The sequence below is a fragment of the Lepus europaeus genome, chromosome 20 (genome assembly GCF_033115175.1).
Source record: "Lepus europaeus isolate LE1 chromosome 20, mLepTim1.pri, whole genome shotgun sequence".
Taxonomy (NCBI): Eukaryota; Metazoa; Chordata; class Mammalia; order Lagomorpha; family Leporidae; genus Lepus; species Lepus europaeus.
In genome coordinates this window covers 46,283,221-46,304,820 of record NC_084846.1, presented here as the reverse complement: position 1 = coordinate 46,304,820, position 21,600 = coordinate 46,283,221, and the positions used below count along the sequence as shown (strand labels likewise).

The 21,600-nt window shown below is 37.8% G+C and overlaps 1 protein-coding gene across 1 annotated transcript in view; it reads right to left on the bottom strand.

Annotated features, from left to right (window-relative positions):
• The window catches only part of THSD7A (thrombospondin type 1 domain containing 7A), a 449,664-nt gene that overhangs the window by 83,407 nt on the left and 344,657 nt on the right, over positions 1–21,600 (bottom strand). The window contains exons 8-9 of the mRNA XM_062178382.1: positions 13,301–13,535; positions 8,641–8,756 (exon numbers count right to left, since the gene is read on the bottom strand). Coding sequence (XP_062034366.1) covers positions 8,641–8,756; positions 13,301–13,535 — 351 coding nt within the window. The remainder of the gene's footprint in view (positions 1–8,640; positions 8,757–13,300; positions 13,536–21,600) is intronic.

The following is a 21,600-nucleotide window of genomic DNA, read 5'->3' as shown; positions in this document are numbered from 1 at the left end:
CACAGAGCACTTTACCATATATTATCTAAGATAATCCATGAATCAGTTCATAAGCATTATAACCAATGGATGATGAATTTAAGTACATTCCTTACGGTCATCTGTTGCTAAGTGGCAGAGGCAGGTTTCAAATCAGATTCAACATTGACTAATTCCATTACATCATTAAGCTCTTTCCTATGCCCAGAAACTAAATATCGATTTCTGCTTTATATCAGAGTAAGTCTGGTTCATTCTTCTATTACTTGTATCCGATCTCTTTTCTAACTTCACATTGCAATTTTCCTACATACATCCATGGGTTAATCTCCCAAAAACACATCTTTCTCATTGGTATCTATATTTTTCCGGATGCTTCTGATCCTCACTTATGTGGTTCTTCTTTTAAAAAGATCTCTTCTATCACCTTTTCAATAAGATTTCCCTACTATTTCCTCCCATAATGATTTTTCTTTTCCCTTCCTTATATTTTTTCTGTTTCATCACTGAATTTTTTTTTTATTTGACAGGCAGAGTTAGACAGTGAGAGGGAGAGACAGAGAGAAAGGTCTTCCTTCTGTTGGTTCACCCCCCAAATGGCCGCTGCGGCTGGTGCACTGTGCCGATCTGAAGCCAAGAGCCAGGTGCTTCCTCCTGGTCTCCCATGCGGGTGCAGGGCCCAAGCACTTGGGTCATCCTCCACTGCACTCTAGGGCTACAGCAGAGAGCTGGACTGGAAGAGGAGCAACTGGAACAGATTCCGGCGCCCCAACCGGGACTAGAACCTGGAGTACCAGCGCTGTGGGCGGAGGATTAGCCTAGTCATCACTAAATCTTGTACTGAACCATAGAAGTCTTATATTGCTTGGTCTGTGGAGAAAAGTGATATACTTCAACCAATGTCAAAAACTTCCTTGATGTTAGGAAGTATGTTTTCCCTAAAGAGCAGCAGTGTGGAAGCTCACTCAGAATCCATAAATAAGTAATCCAACAAGTATGTATGCATATAATGTATGCATATATGCACAGGTGAGTACTAACTCAGTTAACACATACATAACATCCATAATCTATTATCTTACCTATCTGCCAGAAAGCTTTTTAAAATTGCGCTATGGTGAGTTGTAACATTTGACATACTTTTAAAAATTTTATAAATGATCAAGCAGAATAACAAATAACTTTCTCTTTGATGTAAATATCACTAACTTAAAAAATCACTTGATTTCTAGAATTATGATCTTTTGTGAATGGTATACTACTTTAATTTTACTTTCCTTTTCAGACATGCACAGTGCATAACAAGATCACAAACATATTTTTAAGGAGTTACAGAAGAAAACTCAAAGGCTATTAAAATAGTTTCTAATTTCTGGGCACATTCCAAATTGTTTTCAAATAAAAATCTAAAGAAATGAGAAAAATTTAGCCGATTTCTAACTCTTATGAGTGACAATCTTACAATCAATGTAATGTCAACATTTTATTTCCTTGAAATATTTTAGACCAAGACAATTTTGTTTTTAATTGACATATAAAGATTCTATATATTAATGGGGTTCCATGTAATATTTCAATACATGTATATGTTATATGATATTCAAATCAGGATAAGCATATCTGTCGCCTCAAACATTTACCATTTCTTGATGTTGAACAATTCGAAGTCCTTTCTGATAGCTTTTTTTTTTAAAATATAGAGTAGAAATTTCTATAGTCACTTTGCTGTGCAACAGAATACCAGAACTTGTATCTCTTATCTCACTAATCTAATGACAACTTAGTATCTGGTAACCAATCTTTATACTTCTCTCCTCTTCCTCACTTTCCCCAACCTCTGGTAACCAGTTCTACTCTCAACTTTTATGAGATCAACTATCTGAGATTCCACTTGAGTGAGATCATGTGGTATTTGACTTTCTGTGCCTGTGTTATTTAAGTTAACATAATAACCTCCAGTTCCATCCTTGTTGTTGTAAATGACAGGACTTCATCTTTTTATGGGTGTGTAGTTTTCCTTTGAATACAGATGAAGGGTCTTCAAAAAGTTCATGGAAAATGGAATAAAAAATTTTGGTGCAAAAAATTGGATATATACCCTGCAGTGGGTATGTGTGTGTGTATATGTGTGTGTACATATATATATGTATATATATATATATATATATATATATATATATATAACTCACTGATCTGAGAGTTCCATCTTTTCTGAAGAAGCTGCATATTATTTTCCATCATGGATATATGAATTTATATTCTCATCAGTAATATGTATATTATCAAAAATTATACATAGGTTAACAAATTATTGAACCAAAAGAGATGTCTTTTAATTCCATTTTTCAATGAAATTTTTGAAGCTGCCTTGTATTTATAAATTTAGGGGATCTAATAATGGATGTATATATATTTAAATTGTTATTTTCTCTTACTGAATTGAATCCATTATCATTGTGAGGGTTTAGGTAATAGTTTGGATATCTGAAAAGCACATGTATTTTCTTTTTTCTTTTTTCTTTTTTTTTTTTTGACAGGCAGAGTGGACAGTGAGAGAGAGAGAGAGAAAGGTCTTCCTTTTTCCATTGGTTCACCCCGCAATGGCCGCCACTGTGGCCGGCGTGCTGCAGCCAGTGCACCGTGCTGATCCGAAGCCAGGAGCCAGGTGCTTCTCCTGGTCTCCCATGCAGGTGCAGGGCCCAAGCACTTGGGCCATCCTCCACTGCACTCCCGAGCCACAGCAGAGAGCTAGACTGGAAGAGGAGTGACCAGGACAGAATCCGGTGCCCTGACTGGGACTAGAACCTGGGGTGCCGGCGCCATTTGAGCCATGGCGCCAACCTTTTCTTTTTTTTTTTTTTTAACTTTTATTTAACAAATATAAATTTCCAAAGTCCAACTTTTGGATTATAGTGGCTTTTCCCCCCCATAACCACCCTCCCACCCGCAACCATCTCATCTCTCACTCCTTCTCCCATCCTGTTCTTAATCAAGATTTATTTTCAATTATCTTTATATACAGAAGATCGACTTTGTATATATTAAGTAAAAATTTCAAGAGTTTGCACCCAGATACACAAAGTATAAAGTACTGTTTGAGTAATAATTTTACTGTTAATTCTCATGGTACAACACATTAAGGACAGAGATCCTACCTGGGGAGTAAGTGCACAGTGACTCCCATTGTTGATTTAACAATTGACACTCTTATTTATGGTGTCAGTAATCACCCGAAGCTCTTATCCTGAGCTGCCATGGCTATAGAAGCCTCTTTAGTTCACCAACTCCAATCTTATTTAGACAAGACCATAATCAAAGTGGAAGTTCTCTCCTCCCTGCAGAGAAAGGTACCTCCATCTTTGATGGCCCATTCTTGTTTTAAGGGCTAGATTTTGGAGCCGGTGCTGTGGTACAGCAGGTTGACGCCCTGGCCTGAAGTGCCAGCATCCATATGGGTGCCAGTTCAAGACCCAGCTGCTCCACTTCCCATCCAGCTCTCTGCTATGGCCTGGGAAAGCTAAATCTTTAAAAAACAAAGAGCTAGATTCTAAGATTCTAATGTTAATGGACTAAGGACTGAACTTTTTTTTTTAAATGAGAGGTATTGTTTTTATTGCTAATATGAAATGTTTCGGACCCTCAGAAATTTAACAGTTTCTAAAATACACCCAAAGCTTAATTTCACAAACAAAGGATCACATGCATCTAACAGATCCACTTTGTCCAGTTTAAGGAAAAAAGTTACTACATATTTCTCTCATTACATAATACAGTACATGGGTATCAGAGAGTTTCTTGGAAATCCAGTAAACAAAGCTGGGGTCTATGGAACTAAGTGAAACACAGCTAGGAATGAATGTCTACCAACAAAAAGACTACTTCAGTGGAACTTCCACTGCAGCCTCCACATGTCACTCAAACTTTAAGGACTGAACTTAATTCAAATATAGTGCCTAAAAGTGGAGCCTGGGATAGTGTTTAAATTGTATAAAATCGCTGGCATGGAGCTCTATGATTGAATTATGGTGGCTTTATAAGGAGAGACTTATAGACTTATGCAAGAAGGTCTGTATGCTGCCTGTCTCTCTCTGCTCCTGGCTTTCCATGTAATTATCCCTCCACCATCCTCTGACTTTGCCAGATGTCTAAACCAATGGGTGATCCTCCAAAATTATAAACTGATATACTTCTATTATCCTAAGTAGCTTCTCTCAGGTGTTTTAGTTGTAATAAAGACAAACTGACTAGAGCATTCTTAATCTGTGTGTATAATCACTTTTCAAAAAATATTTATTTATTTATTTGAAAATCAGAGTTAGAGGGTGGGGGGGGAGAGGGGGAGAGAGAGAGAGAGAGAGAGAGAGAGAAATCTTCCACATATTGGTTCACGCCCCAAGTGGTCACAATGACTGGGGCTGGGCCAAGCCAAAGCCAGGAGCCAGAAGCTTCATCCAGGTCTTCCACGTGAATGGCAGGGGCACAGGGACTTGGGCCATCTGCTGCTGCTTTCTAAAACACATTGCAGGGAGCCATATTGGAAGTGGAGAAGCTGTGACTCAAACTAGCACCCATAGAGGATGCTGGTACTGCAGGTGGTGGCTTAACCCGCTGTGACACAGCACTTGCCCCTATATAGTTACTCTTACAGGTGAATTTTATAACTTCTGGTATTTTTTTCTTACTCATTAATGTCTCTTTCTTTTAATTGGATGAAATGCCTTTAGCATTCATTGTAGGCTAGGTCTGGTGTTGAAAAATTCTCTCAGCTTTTGTTTGATGATATCTTTACTTCTCTTTCATGTCCATCAGCTTTGTTGGGTATGCTACTATTTTAATTATTTAAAACAATTTTAAAGGCAGAGAGATAGATACATGTAGACATACCTAGAAAGAGATCTTCTCTTATTGTTCAATCCTCAAATGCCACAGCAGCTGGGGCTGAGCCAAGCTCAAGTCTTGAGCCAGGAATTCAATCTGGGTCTTCAAATGGGTAGCAGGGACCCAAGTACTCGAGTCATCACCTACTGCTTCCCTGGTTGTATATTAGCAGGAAGATGGATTCAGCAACAAAGATAGAACTTGAACTGTGTCACTCAGATATGTTATGTATCTCAATTGCATCTTAACTGCTGTGCCAGAGACCTACGCTGGGTATGGATTTCTTGGCAGTTTTTCCTTAGCACTGTGAAGAGCTCATCCTACTCTCTTCTAACCAATAAAGTTTCTGCTGAGAAATTCACTGCCAGGCAAATTGGAATACTTTCATGCATTATTATTTTCTTTATCATTGCTGCTTGGAGAATTCTCTCTGTCCTTTGAGAGTTTACAGTAAATTATGTTTTGGGGCAGACTTGGTTGAGTTGAATACCATGTTTGACCTTCCTGTAACTGTATGTGTGTACCCTTGTCTAGGTTTGGAAATTTTTTGTTAGGACCTCTCTGAAAAAGTTCTCTACTCCTTTGGTATTCTCAAATTTCCTGAGTCCCAGTAGCTCAAATATTTACTCTTTTAATGTAGCTCAAAGTCTATATGCTTTATTAACTCTGCATCATCTTTTTTTGTATTTTCTCTGTGTATTTTTAAATGTGCTGTCTGAACTTACTGATACTTTGTCTAATCTGTTCTGCTACTGATGCCATCTATTGTGTTTTTCATTTTCTTTAGTGTACTTCTCAGCTCAAGACTTTCTTTTTGATTGTTAAACTACTTATGTTTCTCTTAAAATTCTATAAATAAAGCACTGAATTGTCTGGGTTTCCCTGAATTTTGTTGAATTTCCTTAAAACAGCTGTTTTACATCCTAAGAATTCATATATATCAATTGCTTTATGATTGATTTCTGTGTCCTTTTTTTTTCTGTTATGTAAGGTCACAGTTTCTTCAAAGTTACTGATGCTTGTTAGCATATGATGGCCTCTCCATACTGAATGATTAGCTGTTTACTTCAGTCTTATATTAAATGGATTTTTTTGCCTGTCCTTCAATTCTAAGCTACATTGCAAGACCAGGTTGGTGCATTGTCACTTTTTCTGCACTAGAGGGAGCCTCAAGCTCAAATGAGTCCCAAATTCACAGCTAGTGTGTTGGGAATGTGCTTAAAAAGCATGGTACATCTTCACAAGCTACCACCTGGTGTTGAGAAGAGTCCAGAGGCATGAAACAGCATCACTCGCCTTAACCAGGCACTGCAGGATTCTGCCTGGGGATTGGCCTCACTGTGGAGGGACATGGAATGTACCTCCCTCTTCTTCCCCCAAGTAGAGAATACTCTTTCTGGATTTGACTTCCTACGGCTGCAGGAGGGATGGGGTAGGCAGTAACATGGCCACGAAGGCCACAATGCAGGGTTGTCTACAGCCTTCAGACTGCTTAGATCAGGGCAAAACAGGAACATTACAAAAATGACACTGCTGTGGTTTATTTGTGGCCTAAGACAATTGTAGCCAGCTAGATGTGATGTTGGCTGGAACACAAGTTAGACCCACTGGGGAGGCACGCATGATTGTCACAAGGTAGGGTTCAGAGTTTCCATCTACAGGAATTGGCTTAGGTGCAGGGCTGTGTGGCTGTGCCTGGATCCATGCCTAAGGTGTGGAATTCATTCCTTCTCCCTCCCTAAAGTGCGAGGTGTTTCCTTGATGTATTGCTTGGAATTGGAATAGGGGTGGTGTGGACTACCTGAAATTTGCCTTCTTCGATGCATCTTTTCTTATTATGCTAACAGTGCTGTCATTTGTCACCTGGTCTCCCTAGCTCTTGTGAAGATGGTTTCATGTATGAAAAGCTGTTCAAATTGAAGTTTCTGTGGGGAGATTACTGATGGATGGTCTTACTCTAAACTATCTTGCTATGTCCCCTCTTTCCCATTTTTATATTAAAATACTTTATACAAGTGAACATCTAACATAAGGAAAAGAAAATGACTTTTTCCCCTTTCAAAGATTTCACTTAGGAGCTAGCATTGTGGTGCAATGGGGTATGTCACTGCTTGTGATGCCATTCAATTCCAGGTTGCTCAGCTTCTGATCCAGCTCCCTGCTAACATGCCTGAGAAAGCAGCAGAAGATGACAGAAGTGCTTAGGTTCCTGAAGCCATATGGCAAATTGAGACAGAGTTCCAGGCTCTTGCCTTAGGCCTGGCCCAGCCCTAGCCATTGTGGTAATTTGAGGAATGAACCATCAGATCGAAGTGCATACCCTCTTTTTTACTCTCTCCTCTCTGTAACTCTGCTTTTCAAAATAAAAATCTTCAAAAAATTTTTCATTTAAAATTTCCATTAATCATTTCATTGTAAACATAATTATATATGTTTTGGATTTAGTAAATGACCTTATTGCATGCTAATATAAAACATCAAGAATAATATTTGTATTTATATTATTTCCATGTAATGAATAATTTATTTCAGTGAAATGACAAATAACCAATAATTATCACAGTCCAATTAACAAACAAGGAGGTACAACTCTATTATTGATTGTGATGAAGCCAAGAGATATCATATATTAAGAAGATAAATGAGTAAGAGAAGAACATATGGAGAAAGTCAGACAATTACTTTTTTTGAATAAGTTTATGACTTTAACACTTTTAAAGTTAATGATTATGGCTCCATTTTCCTGCTCAAAACTATCTAAATGTTTTAAATGACTTTTAAATTAAGAATTCCCTATGCTTGCCCAGCTAAGAGTTTAGTTATATTTGATATTTTAAAGATATGCAACAGATAAGCATCAAAAAGAACCTAGGTTTAACTATGTAAAGTGAAGACAACACTGTAAAAACATTCCATTTTAAACTTATAGTGTCTAAAGAATTTAAATAATCTTTTGGCAATTTAAAATAGTTATTTGTTAAACTAGAAGTTGATCCTTAATTGAATCTCTCTAGTGAGAGTCCAGAGGTATAAATAAAATAAAAGCATAAAGATGATTTAGGAAATAGTATCTCTTGGTTGGAAGAGTGTAATAAAAGAAGAGACAGTGCCATTTGTGACACTGAAAAAATTCACTCAGGTACTAGATAAGTCACTTGGAAGATGTTGGTATCTCTGCAGCACAGAGAAAAGCACTTGTTGTGGAGCTAAGGGAGAACTATCAAGGTATCTGCATGATATTACAGAGTCTCTGTAAGGAATACACCAAACCAAACACAGCACAATGTGCATCTTAGAAAGGTCTCATGGCACTACTGAGCGTTGGCAGAGAAACAATTTGCCAGTTCCCTCTGCCCCTGGGGCCGCATAATCGGATCTGTGGTGAATGCGATCCAATGCTGTTTGTTGCCATTAAGTAGGTTTGAAGCACTGTGCACAGACAAACTCACGCTGTACTCCTTGTAAAATATCTAAGACTACAACACATTCTTACAGAAACCATGTGAAAGCTAACATTATTCACATATAAAGAAAGCCTAAAATATTTTTCATTTTGATCTGTATTACAAAATGTCAAGCCAGTTTTTAGCCAAAAATCCCCTCATTAGTCTGCTACTCTGAAGCTGTGATTTTTTCCGAGGGAAAACAAAATTGGTATGGCATTCAGACCACGCAAGATTCCACAGCCTAGGAGAAGACTCACAAACACTGTCCAGCCAGAACTCAGGTACCGGAGCACGTGGGCTGCCTGGTAGACAGCCTTTGGAACTCTGCGGCCCTTACCTTCCGTACATGAGGAGGGGCACGGGGTCCAGTCACTGAATGCAGTCACAACACAGTCCTTCCTACATGGAAGCAGACATGGCCTCACCGTCTCCGGTCGAAGGCTTTCAGGGCACCTAGGAAAGCAAAGGGAAATTAGGAGACCTCTGTGCTAAGCTGGAAAACCAGATGGTTTAATTCCTCCTGGATATTTTTTGCTAAAACTGAAAATCTGTGTTACTGAACTTCAGGAATTTTTCCGCTTTGATAAAACCCATGCAACTAAATAAATTCTTTCAAACTAGGCCTCAATAAAACCTCTTCAGACAAGATACATAGATTTAATAATTGTAATTTTATGATTTCTAGAACAAGATATAAACAAATATTTTTATGAAACATAGTTTATTCTCTTGTAATAATCCCTCTATTAATTTGTATTTTCTAATATATTAAAAACTCAATTCTATTTCTTTGTACAACTAGATAGTTTTTTTTTTTGCCTCTTAGATGTTTCTACACTTTATTTTTACAAATTATATGTAGTATAAAATAAATTTAAATGGAATATATATTTTATCTAGCATATCCTTCAAATCAATTATATTATTAACAACACTACTGTTCATTAAATAATACACTCAGATAAATTATCATGATATGTAGTTTTTGATTCATTCCTATTCTTGGTTTTCTTGGTACTCTTAATTTGTGTTCCATTTTGCTCTGATTTTACATTATGAGGTTTAAAATATCTTTTGGGGCAGGCATTAATCCAAATGGTTAAGATGCCAGTATTCCACATTGTAGTACCTTGTTCAATACCTGGCTCTGGTTCCTGACTCCAACTTTTCACCAATGTAGACTGTAGGGACCATGGAAACAGCTCAAGTAATTGGGTTACTGCCACCTTTGTGAGACACCTGGTTTGAGTTCCTGGTTCTTGGCTTTGGCTGAGCTTTGGCCACTGGTAGCATCTGAGAAGTGAGCCAGCAAATAGGAGCTCTCGCTCTCTCCTTCCATCTCTCAAATAAGTTTAAAGTGTCTTTTATATGTCTATGAATTATAGTATACTTTTGGAACAAAAAGTGAATAAAATAAAAATGGTCAATACTAGTTTAAAGAAAAGTAAAATATTCTGTGCTTAAGACTAATTATAGTGAAGTTAATGGAATTATTCTTTTTTAAATAGGATGCTTATTGGAAACAGAAGAAAAAGAATGACAAAGCACTGGAATACCTTACCTTAAAAAAAAAAAAAAAAAAAAAAAAAAAAGGTTTTCATGTCCTGAAAGAACAGGGAGCTGATGCATAGGTTTGAAATATTTTTTTTTCTCATTTTAAGTGATTCTCACATTTCTCAATTTTTCTCTACATTTTCATGATCTGGTTCTACTATCATTAGTAGTCAAATGTTCATGAGCTTAAAACTAGAATTATACTAAGAAAAGAAAGCATATCCAAATTCATATAATTAAAATCACTTTTTCTGATTCCTAAGTAATTTTCCTTTGAGGTTATATAAATCTCTACCAAGTAATAATCCAAAGAACCAGTGTAACTCTTGTTAAAATAAATTGGCAAATCAGTGGGAAATAGGATTTCAAAATAGTTTACATGAGAGAAATTAAATTTTTTTGTAGGTCAAGATAAATTATCTTTTATCACACAAGTTAACCAGGTTTTCAGAACTCAACTATGAATGAAAAAAATCATTAATCTATTTCCCATAATTTCTCTATAGCATTTTGGTGATACTTCATTTTTAATATATCTTGTATTATAATTGTTGATCTTTAAATCTTTCTTCACACATAAATAGTATGATCTATTTGATTAAATAAATACAGTCTCTTCTCTTTCAGTTTTAAACAATAGGGCCTATTAGGAACTAGATTTTAAATATATGTAGGATTCAACATTTCAAAAAGAAAAATCTCCCTGGTTTATATTGAAAGTAAACTTGGATTTTCCTGTCATGACTATTCAAAGAAATGTAGATGTGAATCATGGAAGTCAACGCATTATAATAATTAAGACATAAATCATTCGAATTACCATTTAAAATGCATTTTCAACCAGCAAATATTTTATGGCAAAGCTTATTTAAAATCCAGTTAATTATTTTGGAACTATGGAATTATTGGTCAGTGATTATTATTGAAATGATCCATTTTCAACGAGGCAACTTTATAACTTTAACAAGGAGAGGGTCTAACTCAATTGCATGCTCTTCAAATATGAGCCTTGAATAAATCAATGGAATTTACAATGTTATCACTGACAAGTTCTAAATACTTGTGTTCTGTTTTAGTTTAGGAGCAGCCACAGCAAGATACTTGATTGACTGTGGAGAACAAAATTACTAACAACAAAGTCATTAAATGAACACACAAAGATAAATTATACAGCCTAGATTACATCCAATAATATGAATTCAGACTTCCTTTGGTGAGACAACTGGTTCGGTCAACATGCTTTTTTTCTGCTTTGTACTGTTTGTATTTAGTGTTTGTGGTTTGAATCAAGGGATTGATTTTACCCCAAATCTTATTCAAGGTCAAATTAAACAGATGTGATAGGAGTTGAAGTTTGTTACTGGAAGGATAGATATGATCAATAACATTGATTTTACCATTGCACAGTAATCTATTTTATTAAGAGGAGTTTAAAACAAGGTTTCTATTTGCATTTGTGTTTCAAATGCCTGGTACTGGAATGCATTTACTGAATTTAACCTAGCATTTAGGAAGAAGGGCAGTAGCATTTTCTTTTGAATTCATAGTATTTGCTTAATTTTCCAGAATTTTAACGAGTAAACAAATTCATTTGATTCAACAAGTTTACTGATGTATTCAGGTCATTGAATAAAGACTGCAAGGGCAAAGTGAATTTTCACTGTATTATTTTAGTGGTCTAACAGGAGCTTCAGGGTACCTTTCCTGTTGAATGATTTAATGGCATTAATCCAACAGGCTCTTTCACACATAGGCTTGTGCACATTTATATCCATTACTGAACAAAAATGTTTTGTGATGAAAAGGTCAGCAGCAACACTGGAAAGGTGATCAACTGTTGACCGAGGATGCAGCAAGCTTAGTGGCAAACAGCACAATCAGCCGCAGCTAGTGCCACAGCAGGCTGGTCCTGCACCTCTGTAGCCACTCTCTCTACCTCTGTTCTTGTTTCAGCAATACCCAGAATCTGGAAGGACTTAGGACTTCTGCTCCTGCTCTCACCACCACTGAATTTTAATACACAATGCATGAAGTTCCCAAGGTAGACCAATCACAATCTTAGCATACTTTTCATTAAAATAATGTTTTGAGGCTACATGTTAAGCACATGCAATAGTCTATCAATTTATTCAGATCTCTTTGGTGTCTATCTTCTAATATGTTTCCCAATTTCAAGTGATATATAAACCAGCCTCAGAGCAAAATATTCCTTATGCCTGGACTGCTGACCAGATACAAACAACTCATAATGGGATTCTTATTTATCCCCTCTGGAATTCTCCATATATCGGACACATTATTTTCATTTCAATGGGACTATAAGAAGTACTTCAAATTCTTAGAGAAAAATGGCAATTTCTAACATTTATTTATTTATTTTTGCAGAGAGAAAAGCAAGATTTTTTAAGCCAGAAGCCTCCTGCTGAAGCAGCCTAGAGGGGGGTTCCAAGAGAGGCAAACCTGATTTCTAACACTTATTGAATGCTCATATTATCATTTTTTCCGTTAAACTATTTCAATAAACTTTGAAAAGTGAGGTCAGAATTTGTGAGGCAGCATGTTTAAGATCACAAATAGCATGCAACCAGTTGGTGAAGAATTTAGAAGCTATAAGGCTATCTTATACTCACACAAAATTGGTTTCCTTTTCATGTTTTCCATGGCTAAGAAGATCTGAACTTCAAGCTATGCAGAGTTTTTTTCTCCCCTCAAAGGAGTACTCTGGGTTCATTTATTAATTTTCTCTAAGAACTGACTAGACCAGAAATGCCATTACTTGTTTTCGTTTCTATTTCTCACAAGGTACATATAATATGCCAACTCTCTGGCTCCTTGTCTTCCCCTCTAGCAGAATGTGTGTCTTGTTATTATAGTACTTGTAACCACTCTGAGATACTTTTTCTGCTTATCATAATACTTCTATCCCAAGGCTCTCTCTTGGAGGTAAATGGCTTACTCGTTTAGCCATTGAAAGATATAACGAGTTTGACCTTCGTATTTTTGATAAAGTATTTTCCTGGGGAAGTGAAAGGCAGATTATAGAGGGCTGCTACCCAATTAAGGCAGCTTGGTAGCCTCCATAGCCTATGGGTACAGAGGAGGTCACGGATGACCTACACTGCTAGGACCGCATATGCTGTCAGTATTGATCAGTCAAGCCTACAGCAAGCACTTCTTTGATAAAAGCAGAGAGTGGTACTATAAAACAGGAAGTAGGTACCAGATAGAAAGATTCTACAGAATTTATGGATCCCAAGTATACGACTCTGAAGCTGTTACAGCTTTATCAGTGGCTGAGATTCAAAACAAACCAATCTTACTGTTGATGACAGATATGACAAGCCTCGGAACACTCTGCCTCATGAAGCCAGGGAAGGCTGAGCCAGTCCTCTGCGTGGCCGACTACAGGATTTAGTGCCGTCATTTCAAAGCCCTTCCCTTACTTTTTGGGTCCCACTTGGCCCACGTTGACTCGCACACAGATGACTTTTCTTGTCTGCATGCCGACGGAGCAAGAGGCCTCCCCATTCCAAGTTGCACTGGTGTTGAAGGACGACACGGAGGTGTCCTCGATGCACTGGCCCCAGGGACCAGTCTGCCAGTGGTACACAGTGCAAGGATGCTCGTTACAGCTGCGCATCTCTTGCAGAGCACTGGTGTTTGGACAGCGAATTCCACCTATAAAATGGACACCAGCAGATTAGATATGGTTCCAACGGGCACCTCACCATTCTTTATTCTTTGCAATTAACACGGTTAACAACAATGATACCTGCCATTTTAATTCTGTTTTAGCATATAGCACGTGATTAGCTCACTGCTGGGGATTCAAATTATACATTACTCTTGCTTCAGTTGGCACGGTCTGGCTTAAAATCTAAACTATATAATATGCAAGACGTTTGCTTTGAGGTCTACAGAGCACCTTACAGAGACGGGCCTCTGTTCTCCAGAGAAGTGAAGATGAGGTACAAGTGAAGCCCGTGTGATGACAGACTAGGAGAAACCCTGGCATGGAGTCGCAGTGGATGGGAGAAACCACACTGTCCACTAAGTGGAAAGCCTGAATTCCAGGTTTAAAAATCCTGCTTATTTTAATGTATCAGGCTTTAAGGTGATTAGAAACAGAGGTATTAACATTTAATGATACGTCATGATCTTCCAGGGCATGACCCCAGTCTCGCATGCCATGGACTGAACAATGCACCATCATCTTGTGTCTCCGAAAAAAGAAATGGCTGCAAATTAAACTATGATACAATGGTTTCTGATCAACTCTAATTTTTATTGTATCCTTATTGCCTTAGTTTTTTATTACTTACCCTGTTTTTACATCACTCTTTTGCATATACCAAAAAGAGGTATTCCTAAATTTCTCTACCTTCACAGTACAAATCTTTGAGTCATTTTCAAATTCTTTTTTTTTATTTGACAGGTAGAGTTATAGAAAGTGAGAGAGACAGAGAGAAAGGTCTTCCTTCCATTGGTTCACTCCCCAAATGGCTGCTGCGGCCGGAGCTGCGCCCATCCGAAGCCAGGAGCCAGATGCTTCTTCCTGGTCTCCCATGCAGGTGTAGGGGCCCAAACACTTGGGCCATCCTCCACTGCCCTCCCACACCACAGTAGAGAGCTGGAGTGGAAGAGGAGCAAACAGGACTAGAATCTGGCACCCATATGGGATGCTGGCGCCGCAGGTGGAAGATTAACCAAGTGAGCCACGGCATTGGCCCTGTCATTTTCAAATTCTTACTCCTTGAAGTGTGTGTTTTCTGTACAATATCTCTTTGTGATATCAAAGCTTTGGTGATGCAATATTTTTAAAGAGTTCTCTGCAGCTGTCTGAAGATACTGATTCTTATCTCCTAGTTTAGATACAGTTACACAGTTGCTTTCTCACTTACCTTACCCTAGAAGGTGTCAATGAAAATTTTAAGCAAGCAACCCTAATTTGTCTTCTCTTTTCAAATGTCCCTTAGCTTTTTTGTTTGTTTTCTTGTAGAAGGCTTATGGGATTGTTATTTCCACCAGGCATTAACACCAAATTTACAAATGCAAGCAATGACAACTATGTCCTAACTATTGCTTGACGACAATGGTTTTGAAATGCACTCAATGAAATAACCTTAAGTGGTAAAACAGATGCACCTTAATCAAAGCATATGAGGTGGGAGTTTTCATTCTAGAACTCTCTCATGTGCTCAATCCCATAAGTATTTTGCAAGTGGGACCTCATTTTGTGTTCATAACTGTCTGATGAGTTACAAATTATTATGTGGGTGAACACACACGGCCTAAATGATGAGACCCATGGTAACAAAGAAATACATGGAGCCCTGTTTCTTCTTACCTGGCTACTTCCGATGCCATTTATGAAAATGAAATCTCATACTGTCAAAAACTGGGTATTGGAGGAATGTCTTGGTTACTATACTGACAATTTGATCTACTGGAATTTATGCAGCCTCTGAATATTAGATTAGAAACAAAAGAACTGGCTGCTGATGTGGAATGGTGGGAATCCCTAGTATTCATCACAGATATCTGAATACAATAGATATGGGTTGAAGATGAAAAGAGGTGGGTTTTAGACAGTAGAAAGGAAGCTTCAAAAAGTTACAAATAAATAAGAACAGGTGACTCAACAGCTAGTGATTCTAACATGGAAGATGACCCAGGACGCCTGAGATGGGGCACAGGTCATAAGGAAAGCCAATGGCCACACCTTGTGCTGATCTTCAGGTGTCACTTCCCTCATGATTAAGGACATCCCTCTAGTCAGCAAATCCATGTGAGAGCTTAACTGCAATTTAGAAATTTATGCAGTGTTGAACATGGGCTCAACATCAGAATAACCTGCATTAAACAGCATTTCATTAATGTTCGCTGCTTCATGAAGGTGAACACATCCGTCACAGTTCATCTCCCATCCTCCATCACACGGCTCTGTGACCCTGGCAGCCCCAGCAAAGAAGTTTAGGAACGGAATAGGAATGAATCCTAAAACATACTAATTGGATGGGGGAGAAATAAATGAGCACTCTAGTCACCCGTTCCCCCAGGGCACTAGATTTATCCAATCCTAACTCTCAGATAAACACATGCTAACCACACACACACACATACATGGATAATTTTAATAACTCTTTTATATTTAATAGTACAATTACTGATCTTCCCAAAACATGTTTCTTTAGTCATCCTTTTTTTTTTTTTTTTTGCTGTGAATATAAGTATGCTATGAAAGCTCTGATAGTAAAAACCGAATTGTTTTTGACATTGAAAGTGACTGGTTGGCTTTGGGAAAAATTAGGGAAAAGTAACTTCAACAACATCAGCATAATGTCAAGGAACTTGCAAGATAGCTGTTAACTTTATAGACATAAAGATTATTTATTTTATTGCCCCAATTCACATTAAAGCTGCATCAGCAGTTTTGGTTTGATTTCAGGACACTTGGACAGAGAAGACCCAATGTGGTCTTAATTATATCAACAGCATGGCAATTTTGAAAGTATGGTTTGGAGTAATCAGTCATTGCAGCATTATCAAATTGTATAGGGGATAATTTTATGGTAGAAATCCATATATAGTAGTATTGAATGTATCTATTATTTATGAGAAGATTTAATTCCAGGCATCTGGGAATATTTCCATAGAACTGGGAAAATTATAAAGTGTGACCCATAATGAAATTAGTAATAAGGCTACTTTTTAAAACTTTGCACATAAAAATACATGCTTCATAGTAATACCATTATATTAATATTCTATGATTCTGTGAACAAGGACTTTATAAAATCTTGATGGAATTCTGCTACATAAACATTTATGCCTATATAAAAATACTAACTACTCTGTGAAATTCTTGTCTTAGAATTGAAAAAATGACTTTTCTTCTCCACATCAAGTTCATAAAAGTTTTATGACGATGTATTTGAACAGGGTTTTGGTGTTTCTGCCTCTGACATTGATGTCCTTACAATTTAGGTGATAGATGAACAGAAAAAACTGTTCAAAATAATAACTGGATTCATACATACTGAGTGTGATATGCACTGTTGATGTGAAATGCTTCTTCAGTGGCCACCAGAGGGGATTAGAAAGAATTCCCGCTATTCTCTCAAACATATTATAATGCAGAGGGAAGAAGCAGTAGGGGGGATAGAACAAAGGTACAAATGTGCACATTCTGGATAGAACGTAATAATTATGTTAAGTATTTCATTTAATTGGGATTGAAAGGCATAAGACTCCATTATTTTGAGGACCTGAAAAGTACCTTAGGTAGGAGGCTTTAAGATGAGTACGGAAGGGTTAGGAATTTGAACTCTAGGAAGTGGGAGATGAGAAAGCAGGATTTTTCCTGAGCAGTAGTGAAAACTGGTAAGAACACATAGAGGAGGTATGGCCCTGGGAATTAGTAATGCTTGTGCAGTGAATTGCAGTGTAGAGTTCACCGAAGAAAGTGACTGCAACAAGGATAAAGAAGTGAACTGGGCTCTTGTTACCAAGAGACTGTTCCTATCCTAGGAATTAGAGTTCTAAGGCTTTTATCTTTGCCAGCTATTACAGCCCCAATCCCTTTGATAGCAGAGCGCTGCTGAGTAAAAAGCATACTGGCAAGGTGTGCTTAGGGAAACTGAATGGGAAGAGCTTCAGGAACAAAGTGCTGTAGGAGACGGCTGCAAAGCGGCCCCATCTCCACTTTCTCCTGGCAGAAAGAAGTAGAAGACTCGCCCCAGGGAAGCCTGCTGAAGTCCTGTGTAGTGGTCACAGAGTGACAGACTGAAGTAGAATTTCTTTTTCAAGATCAATAGTGAGAGGATGGTGGAGTGACTGTATATACTCAGAAAGCTGAGTTAAGTCTGTGTGATATGCACACACACACACACACACACCACACATAATGGATCCTGGGTTCTTTAAATCATCCAGAAAATATAGGTGGCCCCAGGCTGTTAGCATTAAAATCATTTAGCTGTAAAAACTGAAAAAGTAAATTCTTTCTGTTGATGTTTTGCATTTTGAAATGTGATTTTTGATGTCTGATAATTATTTGAGAAAAAAATGGCAAAATTTGACTCCAATTTGCATCTATTCTCTGAAAGTATAAAGTGGGTGTCAAAGCACATTAATATTTGGCTGATTAACTTATATCAGGTCATTCTGAACCTTGTACAAATATTCTCTGGTTTTCACTCTTTAAGGATTATTAACTATATAATGAGAATCAATGGAAGTTGTTACTATATTCAGTGGAAAACATTTTGAAAGTCAATTTTTTTCTTTTTATGACATTAGTTGAGGATCTACCAAAGGGTTTTAAAATGTTGAGGCCAAAAAATATCTAACATTAATTTTTAATTTTTTGTTCAACTTTAACCTACTAGTATTTATTAAAAATATGAAGAATTAAGTATTAAAGGATTGATTCCTTTTAGAACTTCCAACATAACTTAAACTAGCTTTTGGAATAAATTCCACAGTTTGCACAATACAAAGAAGATTCTTACTTTAAGTTATAATACAATGTTTAAAAAGTGAATTATCAATTTTATTTAAGGAAAAGTCAAGCCTTAGGCAAATACACAAAAGACACAGATGATTATTTTAAGTGAAGAAAATGACTTGTGATTTGCTTCCACTTGTGATTTGGTTTCTAAAAACCATATGGTCATCTGCATAGATGCAGAGAAAGGACTTGATAAAGTTGAACACGCCTTCATGATAAAACCCTCCTCGAATTAGGTAAAGAAAGAAATTCCTCAAAATTATGAAGACTATGTTTATCACAAACCAACAGCTGACATCACACTGAATGGGGAACAAGTGAAAGCATTTCCCTTCAGATCTAGAACAAGATAAGGATTTCTGCTTTCACTACTTTCATACAACATAGTGCTGGAAGTTTTAGCAAGAGCAGCTAGGGAGAAGAAGGAAATAAAGCACATCAAAATGGGAAAAAAGGAAGTCCAGTTATCCATGTTTGCAGATGACATGATGTTATATATGGGAAAACCTAAACACTCCCCCAAAAAGCTGTTAGAATTGGTAAACTAATTCATCAAAGTTGCAGGTTACAAAATAAACATACAAAAGACAGTTGATTTTTTCTATGCTAATAATAAACTCACAGAAAGAGAATCAAGAAAGAAATCCCATTCACAATAGCCACAAAAAACCAAATATTTAAGAATAAATTTAGCAAAAGTGATAAACAATTTCTACAATGAAAATTATCAAACATTAATGAAAGAAATCATCAAGGACACACACACAAAAATGGAAAGCTATTCCTTGTTCATGGATTGGAGGAATCAATATCATTAAAATGTCTATACTACCTAAAGCAATTTATAGACGCAATGCAAACCCTATCAAAATACCAGTGGCGCTCTTTACAGAATTAGCATAAAATAATCCTAAAATTCAGATGGAATCACAAAAGACCTATAATAGCAGGAAAAAGTCAAATTAGAGGCATCACAACACCTGACTTCAAAGCATACTACACAGCTATAGTAATTAAAACAGTGTGGTATTGGCATAAAAACTGATACAAAGATCAGTGGGGGGCTGGCACTATGGCCTGCAGTGCTGACATCCTATATGGGCACCGGTTCTAGTCTTGGCTGCTCCACTTCCAATCCAGCTCTCTGCTATGGCCTGGGAAAGCAATAGAACATGGCCCACGTCCTTGGACCCCTGCACCTGCATAGGAGACCGAGAAGAAGCTCCTGACTCCTGGCTTTGGATCGGTGCAGCTCTGGCTTTTGCAGCCGTCTGGAGAGTGAACCAGCAGATTGAAGACTAACACTAACTAACTCTCTCTCTCTCTTTCTCTCTGTCATTCTGTCTTTCAAATAAATAAATAAATCATTTAAAAAGAAAGATCAATGCAACAGAAAACCCCAGAAATTAATCCACATACACAAGGCCAGCTGATTTTTGACTTAAGTGCTCAGACCATATAGAGGAATAAGGATAATATCTTCAACAAATGGTGCTGGCAAAACTCGATGTATATATGTAGAAGAAATTAGATCCATGCCTCCATACACAAAAATCAACTTAAGATGAACCAAAGACCTAAATTTAAGGCCTGAGACTTTGATGTTGCTGGAAGAAAACATAGGGGAAACACTCCAAGACACTGCTGTAGGGGATGACTTCTTGGACAAGACCCTCAAAGCACAGGCAACAAAAGCAAAACTTAACAAATGGGACTATGTCAAACTGAGAAGCTTTTGCACAGCAAAAGAAATGATCAATAGAGTGAAGAAACATCCAGAATTGAAAAAAAAATATTTGCAAACTACCTATCTGATAAAGGATTATTATCTCAAATACATCAGCAACTTAAAAAACTCAACAACAAAACCAATCCAGTTGAGAAATGGGCAAAGACTGCAATAGACAGTTCGCAAAAGAAGTAATTCAAATGGCTAACAAATAAAAAAATGGTCAACACCACTAGCCATCAGGGAAATGCAAGTCAAAACTACAATGAGATATCAAAACTTCCTCACCTCTGTCAGAATGGCTACAGTCCAACACACAGAGACTAGCAAATTCTGGCGAGGATGTAGACAAAAGAGAACACTTATCCTCTGTTGGTGCATCCACTGCAGAAAACAGTGTGGGGATTTCTTAAAAAACTAGAAATAGATTTGTCACCTCCTCCAGCAATCCCACTACTGGGTGTAGAGCCAAAAGACTTGAACACAATGTATCAAAAAATGACCTGCACCACCGTGTTTATAGCAGCTCTTTTCACAATAGCCAAAATTTGGAATCAACCAAAGTATCCATTATGTCAGAATAATAAAGACAATGTGATATACACACATATATAAAATGAATAAAATTCTATTATATGTATAATATATATATACTTTTTTATTCAAATATAAAAAAGAATGAAATTTTACCATTTGCAGCAAAACAGTGCATGGGGTTTTTTTCTATTTTTCTTTTTTCTGACAGGTAGAGTTAGACAGTGAGAGAGTGAGAGAGAGAGAGAGAGAGAAAGGTCTTCCTTTTTCCGTTGGTTCACCCTACAAATGGCTGCTATGGCCGGCATGCTGTGCCGATCTGAAGCCAGAAGCCAGGTGCTTCCACCTGGTCTCCCATGCAGGTGCAGGGTCCAAGCACTTGGATTATCCTCCACTGCACTCCCAGGCCACAGCAGAGAGCTGGACTGGAAGAGGAGCAACCGGGACAGAATCTGGTGCCCCAACCGGAACTAGAACCTGGGGTGCTGGCGCCACAGGCAGAGGATTAGCCTAGTGAGCCGCGGCGCCGGCCTCTATTTTTCTTTCTCAACATATGTGTAACCCCTGTCTCCAGCAACAAGAAACTTGACTACGATGTGTACTTCTCCAGGCAGTCCTCATCCACGCCCCCGAGCTCCCGCCATCTCCACTGGGTCATCCCCAGGGTGCCCTGGCTGCTGTGAATGCTCTGACACCCTGCATCTGGCCGTCTGACACCCTACTTTGCCCTGTCTGGCTGTGCGCCCCGCTGTAGGCTGGCTGCCTGATGCAGCAGCTCCCTCTTCACTCTGCTTGTGCTGGGACATCTGTGTCGAGCCCCTGCTTTCATTCAGCCATGTGCACCCCAACCTTTACCCTACTCGGTGACTCAAAGCTCCCCACCAGGCAACCCATATCCTATTCCCACTTTAGATGCTCTTCTCATGGAGGCTGAGCTCTGCCAACCCATTGTGGACCACTGCAGGCCC